Below are 10,375 nucleotides of genomic sequence, written 5' to 3'. Positions count from 1 at the left end.
TGGCCATCTCGGCAATAGGATGCACGTAGTGGACTTTTTAGCAAAATCTCATATTAACATGCTAGCAAGGACTGGATCCAGTTTAGCTGCTTATCACTCATCATTTTATACAGAATTGGAGAGATTCAGCTGAGCGCTACGTTTGGTAAAATAGCGGAAGGGATGAAACGTGTGCCTGTGCATTTGCTAGGCTTGCAGGAAGCCTTGTTTTTAGAAAACCCAAAAGAGATTTTAAAACTAATGGGACAAATGGAATGGGAAGCAAAATGCAACATACTATTTTTGACCTAGTACTAAAAGTATCAGAGGCATCTTGTGGTTGAAACTAATGTCCGTGTTACTACATTGATGCCACGGGGTCTGTATGTATGTATTGTTTGTTGAGTTCAAGTGGAACATGAGAATTCCAGGCTGAGTCCATGAGCCCAGCACTCAAAGGGTCTCACCGTGGCTGTTGGCTGTTGGCTGTTGACTTAGGACTCTATACCCTAATGTGCTGTAAGCAGAAGAACCTGACGCACAACAGTTCAGGCTGGAGGTCTGAGTGTCATTAAGGGAGAATCACTGGACTCTAGAGAGAAAGAAACTTAATTACTAGGAAGTTGGAATAGTTAGATGTTACTGTGATCAAGGCACCTTCTGTGTCAGGGAACCAAAAGACAGTGCCTGCTATGGAAGACTGCTTGCTAATTTCAGTCCCACCTCCTACTATAATGGGTCATCGTTTAACTTCCTCAAACAGGTTTGTGTCACTGGGACCATTGCAAGCGCTAACCCTTGGGCTGGGAATACACTGAGCAGCATTAATTTTATTCAGAAATTGGGGCAAAAAGGTTTTATAGTTTAAGTACCAACTGAATAATTTTTGTTAATGCTGACATAAATACCTTCTGAAATCTGGGCTGCTGCCTGTTTTTGTATACCCTGTGGGGGGGGGGGAGGGAGGTTGCTATTTTGTGACACATAAAATTCAACCTTCAGAGACCATGAGGAAAGTTTACTGAACACAAATCTAGTTGGGTATTTGAAAGGGAACGTGTGGCCTGCAAAACCTGAACTATTGACACTCTGGCCATTTACAGAACAAGTGTCTGGTCCCTGACCTAGATGAACGCTAGGTGGTGGTGATAAATGTTATGTAAAATGTGCATACTGCACAGTTAGGGTTGTAAAATTAAAGTGTGACTTCGGTTACTCTTCATAATAGTTTTAAAGGGCAATTTTATTTTGCGAAAACCGTTTTCGTAAGTTTTGTCCCGAGCCTTCGGCATCAAAAGGCCCTAGGTGTAGTCCTGTCAGCTGCATGCCACCTAGTGGATCGCTGTAGGACTTACTTACAAAATTTGAAATCACTGAAATTGGTCAAGGAGTCAAGGATTTCCTTGCCCTTATTACCCCGGGGGTCGGAAGCCGAAGTTTCAGACCTGAGCAGATACTCAGGTCCTGTCTTCTGGTCAAATCTAGGCATGTCAGCCCTTATTTCTGTTCCTTTTCCTGCAGCCCAACGAACAGAGAAGGGATCCCACCTTGCCCAAGCCCCGTCTCCCTGCAAAACCACACGCCGGTCACTCTCCCCACGCTCACCTTCCAGGACAGCTTCTCCCGCTGCGTCGCGCAGGTGGCCCGAACCCATGAGGGCGGGGAAAGGGACGGGGTCAGTCTGGGCAGCCAATCAGGGCTCGGCCCCAAGCCCAGCCAATCGGGCCCGGCAAGTTGGGGCCTAGCCAATCAGGCCCGACAAGGAAGAACTGAGTCAGTGTTTGCGCCTCTCGCTTCCAGCTTTGGGTGGCGCCGCGGAGGATCAGGGGTCCCGGCCGGGCTCCTCGCTCGCTTCCCTCGTTCCCCTGAAAACCCCGTGTGCACAGTCCTAGGGGACATGGCGCGGCAGTGGGGGCCGTCCATGAGGGCGGCCGAGCGGGCGGGCTGCGTGGTGAGCGCTTCCCGGGCCGGGCAGCCCGAGGCCGGCTCGTGGAGCTGCAGCGGGGTGATCCTGAGCCGCTGCCCGGACCTGGTGCTGTGCCACGGGGGCATTTTCACCCCCTTCCTGCGGGCTGGGACCGGGGCGCTGAGCGCGGCCGGCGCCGCCTTCCTGCCCGGCGACAGTTGCGGCGACGACCTGCGCCTGCACGTGCAGCGGGGTCCAGCAGCCTCGAGCCCCTCAGGCCGCGCGGAGCGGGGCCGCCCGGGGCTGTGCACGCCCCAGTGCGCGGGCCCAGAGTCAGGCCCTCAGGCCCGACCCCGCGGGCGGCCCCTGCAGCCCTCGCGGCCCGCCGAGCTGCTGCTGCTGCTGAGCTGCCCGGCCTTCCGGGCCCACTTCGCTCGCCTCTTCGGGGGCGAGGCGGCGGAGCAGTGGCGCTTCGCGAGCGCGGCGCCGGAGGACGAGGTGACGGAGGACGAGGAGGAGGATCAGCTGAGAGCGCTGGGCTGGTTCGCGCTGCTGCGCGTGCGGCCCGACTCCGAGGAGGAGGAGGAAGAGGAGGAGGAGGAGCGCGGGCCGGCAGTGGCCGTGGCGCCTCTCGGGGCCGTGCCCAAGGGCGCGCCGCTGCTGGCCTGCGGCTCCCCGTTCGGGGCCTTCTGCCCGGACATCTTTCTCAACACGCTCAGCCGCGGCGTGCTCAGCAACGCGGCCGGCCCGCTGCTGCTCACCGACGCTCGCTGCCTGCCGGGCACCGAGGGCGGCGGCGTGTTCGCGGCGCGGCCCGCGGGGGCGCTGGTGGCGCTGGTGGCCGCGCCCCTCTGCTGGAAGGCCCGCGAGTGGGTGGGCCTCACGCTGCTCTGCGCCGCCGCCCCTCTCCTGCGTGCCGCCAGAGCCGCGCTGGGCAGCCTGTGCCCCGGCACCGATGCCCTGGCAGCCCTCCTGCCGCAGGAGCTGAGCGCCCCATGGGTCCTCACCCCCCGAGACCCAGGGCCCCCGTGGGCAGCTGCGGCCGTGCTGGTGGAGTGCGGCACCGTCTGGGGCTCTGGAGTGGCCGTGGCGCCCCGCCTCGTGGTGACCTGCCGGCATGTGGCCCCTCGGGAAGCGGCCAGGGTCCTGGTGCGCGCCACGCCCCCCAAGTAAGGCCCGCAAGGTTGCCTCACCTCTGCCCCCTCAGCAGGTCTCAGAGCGGAACTCTGAAGATTAGGGAGGCCTTCTGGCATCACGATGATGCTTTGATGGTGTAGAGTGGGTAGAGACCGGAGTCCCTCCCCTCATCCTTGGCATTCAGAACCCTAGCCTAGGGGGTTCTGGGCCTCCTTCCTGGCGGGGGGGGGGGTGGCGCGCAGTGAATGGGGCTTGGGCAAGATGCCGAGCAACTCTGCATTGGGGAACTGTGGGAAGTCACAGCGTCTCTGACTAGGCATCTTTTAGCACCCCGTCCCCTCAGTCCCCCGCCCCCCCCACTCCCGTCCCCCTCCCGCCCAGCCTGTTTTCTTTCTGAAATCTGACTGCTCTTAGAGCAGGCACACAGCACTGGCTCCTTGAATGCAGACTTCGTAGCCCTGTTCTTTCTCCCCTGAAAGCGGTAGTGAAGTCCCAGAGGCCCAGGATGCTGCCTTCCTGGGGTGATGAGAGGGGGCTGTTACTCTTACTTGATTGCTCTCTTAGATCTTAAGCAGATCTTCCCAGCTGGACAAAAATGACGGGTGTGGGGCTCCACCTAATTAGAATGTGGGAGTGAGGTCGAGCACACAGATGTATTTTGAACAGTCTTTGGGTGATCCTGGCAGCCGGGTTGGGACTTCAGCCGTTTGTTCCTTCTCTGCAGGGAAAAGCACTCTTGCCCTCCTTTACCTCCAGTTGCTCAGCAGCCTTGGCTTCCTGGCTTGTGTTTTCCTGGTACCTGTTCTATTTCTGCTGTGGTCCCAGGCACTTCACTTAGGCAGGAGCAGAGCAGTATAGCACCTTGGTGTTAATGCCTGAAGTTCTGTACCTACCTCAGCCTAGCCACGCAGCCCGGGCCTTTCCAGATCCCTCTACCGAATTTCCAGGGTTAACCCAGCCCAGCTTCACCGTAGGGTTTCCCACTGGTGGCCAACAGGACAGCCGCGACTTTATAAGGAAGACTGATAATGAGGACTTCCCTGTATGTGTGGTGCCCCATCCTCCACCCCGTCTTCACCACACACATACTCTTGCTTCTAGGGAACCCACCAGGTCCCCTGGAAGCTATCCCTGCAGAGTATGTAGTGGGGAGCCCCTGTGTGAACCTGGGCAAGTCAGTGTAAGCTGCCTTTCCGTGAATTGACATGTGAAGTCTTGGAACAGAGCCCGGCCCACAGTAAGAGCTGCAGATGTGCTAGCATTTATGTATGTAAATGGGGACACAGGACTGGCAGCATTGTTTGCCTCAAGTGAGGCAGTGAAGGAGAACACTGGGAATGTTTGCCCTGGCTTCTGCCACCTATTGTGTGACCTTGAGAAAGTTACTCAACCTCTCTGGCCCTCAAATGCACCATTTAAAATGGCGATGATCGCAGCGCCTAGCTCTGAGGGCCGCTGGGAGAACTAAAGGAGATGATGTGCCCAGAGCATTCACAGCAGCCCCGGCCCTCAGTGCTCTCCAGGTGTCAGGTGTTCAGGAAACCCGGTGAAGTGCAGGAAGCTAGTGGAGAAGTACGTTACGGTTGGCGATGCACATTTGGAAGTACCACAGGATGGCCAGGTGACGTGCCCACATGTGCCGGCCTGGTACGGTTCAGGGCTGATGCCACATCTTTGGACTCCCAAGTCCGTGTTTTTACCGTCACTCTCATCCCCTTGCTTCCTCCCGGTACTCACGGGTCAGCATGCTAGCCTGTCATTTTGTTTCCCTTGCTCCCAGGAGTGCTGCGATCTGGGGACAAGTGGTATTTGCCACCCAGGAGACATCGCCCTACGACATAGCGGTGGTGAGCCTGGAGGAGGACCTACCCGATGTCTCCCTGCCGGTGCCTGCCGAGCATTTCCATGAAGGTAAAGGACGAGAGGGCTTCTGGTGTGGGGCGGACCTGAGGAAGCACAGTCAGTGTTGGACATTCTAACCCTCTAGATCGGGGGGCCAGTCCCCCAGGCGGGCCCCCTGCCCCACCCCTGCTGGAGGCGTGGGGCAGGGTGGCGTCAAGCTGGCATGAAATCATCCTGGTTTCAGTGCCTTGGCTGGAGTTGCTCTTGGAGGCTTCTCTGCTTGTGCCCGGCATGCCCCAGGTCCTGGGGGGCAGGGGGAATCCTTGCCGAAGCGTAGGGCACCCCTCTTTCAGTGTCCACAGCAGTGTCATGTGGAGCGGCTGAGCTTGGGGGCTCCTGCCAGCTGGCCAGAACGGTGTTGCCCTTTTGAGGCTCCACTGGCGGGGCACGCCGCCTTGGAAGTTCCAGAGGCCTCGTTGTGTAGATGCGGCGTGATGGAACAGCAAAGGCCACAAGCTCTCTACGCTGGCGTCTCTTCTGCCACTTGCTAGCCCTGTGTCCTCGGACAGGCAACTGAGTATTCTCTGCCTCAGTTTTCACATCTATAAAATGGGGATAATGCTCCCTACTCCCGGGCATTGCGAGGAGTGCGGTGAGATGTGGCCTGTAAAGCATCTAGCCGCATGCCCTGTGCGTTCAGAGCACTCGGTAAAGGCAGTTGGAGGGCAGCCTGGAGCCCTCATCACCGCTCCTTTTTTCACCAAGCCTTCTTAGTCCGAGGAGGAGATGGGTGTTAATTTCACGAGCGTTGACTGAGCACCGGGGTGGGTGCCAGGAACCCTAAAAAGTAACTCACTGGTCCCGCAGGGAAATGAAGGCTGGAGAGTAGTCTGATGCTGAGGACAAGTGGTGAGCAGGTGCTGGGAGATCAGCGGAAGTCCAGTGGGGACCTGGGGCAGACTCCCCGGAGGTAGGAGTATCTTCACAGCAGCCTGAAGGGCAGAGAGGGTTCGGAACTTTGGAGAGGCAGAGACGGCTCCCCAGCTTCACCCTCCTTTCCTCCCTGGTAGGCGAAGCTGTCAGCGTGGTGGGCTTCGGCGTCTTCGGCCAGGCGTGCGGGCCCTCGGTGACCTCGGGCATCCTGTCAGCTGTGGTGCAGGTGGATGACACGCCGGTGATGCTACAGACCACGTGTGCCGTGCATGGCGGCTCCAGCGGGGGACCCCTCTTCTCCACCCGCACAGGAGACCTCCTGGGTAACCAGCTCCTTGGCCCTCTCCCAGCCCCTCCCCTGCCAGAGCCTCAGTCCCATCTAGTGAGAGCCGGGCGTGCAGCCCCCGGGAGCCACCCTCGGCCCGGGAAGATGGTGGGCCTTACGCCCAAGGGGCAGTTAGCCAAGGTTTTCGGGCACTTGTGCTCCTGGGAGTGGAGAGGAGCGGGTGCTGAGCAGGGAGGGAAGAGATCTGAGGTCTAGTTTCTTCTCTGCCTTAGGTAAGTCGCTTAATCTTAGTTAATCTATGAAACTCAGGAGTTGAGTTCATCCAAGAGTCACAGGTAAATGAATGGATGAGTGAGTGAAGACGGCCGGGATGGAGGGTTAGGGGTGAACCGGGGTGAACACCACTCAGCTGCAGCACATTGGCGCCTCCTTCCATAGGAATGTGGGCCTAACATTGCTTGATTCGGCAATTTTTTTACTAGCAACGGTAAACCTTTTTGTCTGTTTAATACGGGGTTGTTAGATCTTTTGATTTGGACATATACTGATACGTGGATACGGACATAAGTATAGATACGTGTGCAGGCATGAGCTGGTGGGTACGTGTGCGTGTGTGTAAAAAATCTAGCTCTGTCTGCTGAGAGGGGCTAGAAGCAGTGACACCCCGGTTGTGATGACCACACCGAGAACCCAGACCTTGGTTTCTCTAATAAAAGGCGCCAGGAACTGACTCGCTCCCGGGCTCAGGCAGGGAAGATCCAAGATGAGCCCAGAGCACCTAGTGGTGCTGGAGAGGAAGGAAAGGCTAACGACAGAATGATCGGCACATCAGATGTGTGACGAATGAAGAGCTGACTTGAAGGAGCTCCCAGTAGAACAACTTGAGCTGCAAACCACACAGCGATAGGGTTGGATGGTAACTCAAAGAAAAGAATGAGTATCTGAGTCCACACTGACATCGATAACTGAATGCATCTTGAAATGGAGACAAGTGACAGCTCTTCCTGACAGAAGAATTCCAGGTGATAAATGTAGAAGAAATGAAGGAAGTAGAAAATCACTGTTAGGACACCACAGAAGGAATTGCTGTGGGCAGGACCCACCGATGAATGGAAAGTAGAAACGAGGATATTTGCCTGATCCTAAAATATTTCGTACAAGAGGGAAAACAGTAAGCCTGCAATAGAGAAACCTGGCAGATATACCACCTTAGCTAAGTGATCAAGGTTAGCGTCTCAAGAAGTGCTTTTGGACATCACGCACCTCCTGACAGGGCGCCCTGAGAAGGGCACGGGACGGCATTTTCAATCTTGGAAAACCTTAACCTTAGGAGAAAACATCCGGTAACCCCACATTGAGGGACGTCCTGCAGAATAAGTAACCTGTACTCCTCTAAGTGTCACGGCCACGAAAGATAGGGAAAGACTGAAACTGACCCAGGAGGCATGACATTTGATTAGATCCTGGAATAGAAAAAGCATTCGTGGAATCACTGGTGAAATCCAAATGCATTCTGCATGTCAGTGAACAGCATTGTTCCAGGGTTAATTTCCTGGTTTTGATCGTTGTTTTTTTGCAGTGACATGAGGAGAAGCTAGATGAAGGGTGTACAGGGACTCCGAACCATTTTGGCAAGGCTCCTGTAAGCCTAAAAAAGTACATCCAGAAGGGGGCTTGGCTGGCTCCGTCATCGAGCATGTGACTCTTGATCTTGAGGCCGTGAGTTCAAACCCGCGGAGCCTACTTAAAATTAAAAGCGACGACAATGACAAAACACATCCACATGCACACACATACACGTGCACTCACTGAGCAGGCCAAACAAAAAACTTGCGTGGGGGTCTGATTCACTTACTCATTCAGTCAACAAGTATTTGTTGAGTGTCGACCCTGCACCAGGCACTGGGGAGCCTGCCTGAGCAAAGCCCGTGGGGCCGATACTAGGTGGAGAGAAAGGTCACAAAAGAAGCGCAACATTGTTAGGTACTGACGGTTAAGGAGAGAGTAAAACGGGGAAGGGGCACTGGGGTGTGGGAGCCAGAGGCCATGAAGGAGGCTGGGTGTCTGTCACTATGAGGGGGGTTCAAGCCCCCGGTGGTCCGAGGGCCTCCCTGCTGGTGATGGGCCTCACTTCCCATCCGTGTGCCCTCTGGCTCATCCCCCCTTTCCTCTTGGACTCCTCAACAGGCATCGTGGCCAGCAACACCCGGGACAATAACACAGGGGCCACCTACCCTCACCTGAACTTCAGCATTCCCATCACGGTGCTCCAGCCAGCCCTGCAGCTGTATAGTCAGACGGGTGACCTGGGCGGCCTCCGGGAGCTGGACAGCGCCACTGAGCCAGTGAGGGTGGTGTGGCGGCTGCAGCGGCCGCTGGCGGAGGCCCCGCGGAGCAAGCTGTGAGCCAGCCCTCTGGAGAGAAGAGCCACCATGTTATCCCACAGGACGAGCGGAGGGTAGCGGCCTCAGGACCCTGCCCGGGCACACCCCAGCTGGGCTGCCTCCCCATCCCCACCCATCTCGTCCGGCTCTGGAATCTGGACCAAACTTCCCTTTGGCCCCATGGGTCTCCAACCTGGAAGCCTGTTTGGGGGTGCTTTTTGGAGCCCTCACCTCTCTCTGCCCCCTGGCACTAAACTCTGTTATTTCTCCTTCTGGGGAGCCCCGTACAGCTGCCCAACAGCCCTGGTCCTGAGGGACAGGTGCTAGCTGGAAGGCAGGCCCAGTCCTGGCTCTGCGTCTGTTCCCTGTCTCCTGATGGCCGCTGGCCACCAGGAGCACCTGCTTCCCTGGGTTAGGGTTAGGGCTTCCTCAGAAAGGCCTGCTCTGAAGACCAAAGACAAGAGGAAAAGAAAATCTTTCTGTTCTACTGCACCTCTAGGTGGAGTCCCTGAAAGTTAGGATTTGTGGGTCTTCATATGTTGAGTGTCGCTGACCTCCAGGAACGCTCTGACACAGTGCCTTTACTTTCCAGCCCATAAAATGGGCCTCAGGGATCTCACAGGGGAAAATGTGTCTAGTTGGGGATTGGGAATAAAGAGGATGTATAGGAGAAAATCTCTACTTCTATCTAGCAGGTTCTCTTTTTTTCTTCTATGTTTTGAAAGTTGCCCTGGGAGTAGGAAACCATCAGGCACAGAAATACACCTTTTCTTTCCTCCTTTCTCAGTTGGGGTGTGAGCTCATGGCATACTCTTTTTTTTTTTAATTTAATTTAATTTTTAATTTTTAATTTTTAAAAATTTACATCCAAATTAGTTAGCATCTAGTGCAACAGTGATTTCAGGAGTAGCTTCCTTAATGCCCCTTACCCATTTAGCCCATCCCCCCTCCCACACCCCCTCCAGCAACCTTCAGTTTGTTCTCCATATTGTAGGAGTCTCTTCTGTTTTGTCCCCCTCCCTGTTTTCATATTGTTTTTGCTTCCCTTCCCTCATGTTCATCTGTTTTGTCTCTTAAAGTCCTCATACGAGTGAAGTCATATGATATTTATCTTTCTCTGACTAATTTCGCTTAGCATAATACCCTCTAGTTCCATCCATGTAGTTGCAAATGGCAAGATTTCATTCTTTCTGATTGCCGACTAATACTCCATTGTATATATATATATATATATACCACATCTTCTTTATCCATTCATCTGTCGATGGACATTTGGGCTCTTTCCATACTTTGGCTATTGTTGATAGCGCTGCTATAAACATGGGGTACCTGTGTCCCTTCGAAACAGCATGCCTGTATCCCGTGGATAAATGCCTAGTAGTGCAATTGCTGGGTCGTAGGGTAGTTCTAGTTTTAGTTTTTTGAGGAACCTCCATACTGTTTTCCAGAGTGGCTGCACCAGCTTGCATTGGCTCATGGCCTACTCTTGTGTCGGACTGAGCCTGGCCTCCGGTCCTGACTGGCACCAGTCAGCACTGGGTGGGGCTTGCAGAGCCTGGAAGGTGGGGATCTTGGCCTGGCAGCAAGTGTTTACAGAGTGTCCGGGATGTGTCCAGGCCTGTCCTGGGCCCTGGGGGTGGGTTGGGGAGTTCAAAGCTATCAATGAGACCAAGGCAGCCCCGAGGAGCTAAGACCAACCCTGCAAGTCAAAACATGTACTAGGTACCCAGGGCCCTGCACAGGTAGGCGCTCAAAAAATGACTGAAGTCACTGACAGGTTGAATACCTTTTGGGGGATGACTGGGGGGCTAATTCTCAGCAGTGAGAATTTCTGGAAGTGCTTGGCTTCTAACACCGACCTGTGGAGTGCCAACTCTGGGCGGCCTTTACGTGACCACCTCCTGTGAT

General features: G+C 55.2%; 1 protein-coding gene across 2 annotated transcripts; it reads left to right on the top strand.

Annotated features, from left to right (window-relative positions):
* The first annotated feature begins 1,775 nt into the window (after positions 1 to 1,775).
* Positions 1,776 to 9,148, top strand: TYSND1 (trypsin like peroxisomal matrix peptidase 1). Of its 2 annotated transcripts, none has more exons than XR_006960889.1 (4): positions 1,776 to 3,054; positions 4,803 to 4,933; positions 5,732 to 5,834; positions 5,935 to 6,019. XR_006960889.1 is itself a non-coding variant. In XM_047072879.1 (4 exons), exons 1-4 carry the CDS (start codon positions 1,877 to 1,879, stop codon positions 8,486 to 8,488), a joined length of 1,713 nt encoding a protein of 570 aa, XP_046928835.1. In that variant the 5' UTR covers positions 1,776 to 1,876; the 3' UTR covers positions 8,489 to 9,148. The 2 variants fall into 2 exon arrangements, 1 of the variants encoding a protein (XP_046928835.1); XM_047072879.1 differs by lacking the exon at positions 5,732 to 5,834 and adding an exon at positions 8,271 to 9,148 and having other exon boundaries at positions 5,935 to 6,120.
* The last annotated feature ends 1,227 nt before the right edge of the window (positions 9,149 to 10,375 follow it).

The sequence above is a fragment of the Lynx rufus genome, unplaced genomic scaffold (genome assembly GCF_022079265.1).
Source record: "Lynx rufus isolate CCGP_SWC_20201006 ecotype Redwood Valley unplaced genomic scaffold, mLynRuf1.p SCAF_11, whole genome shotgun sequence".
In the NCBI taxonomy this organism is placed as follows: Eukaryota; Metazoa; Chordata; class Mammalia; order Carnivora; family Felidae; genus Lynx; species Lynx rufus.
The sequence above is the reverse complement of the archived record's forward strand: the minus strand, read 5'-3'. Positions and strand labels throughout refer to the sequence as shown.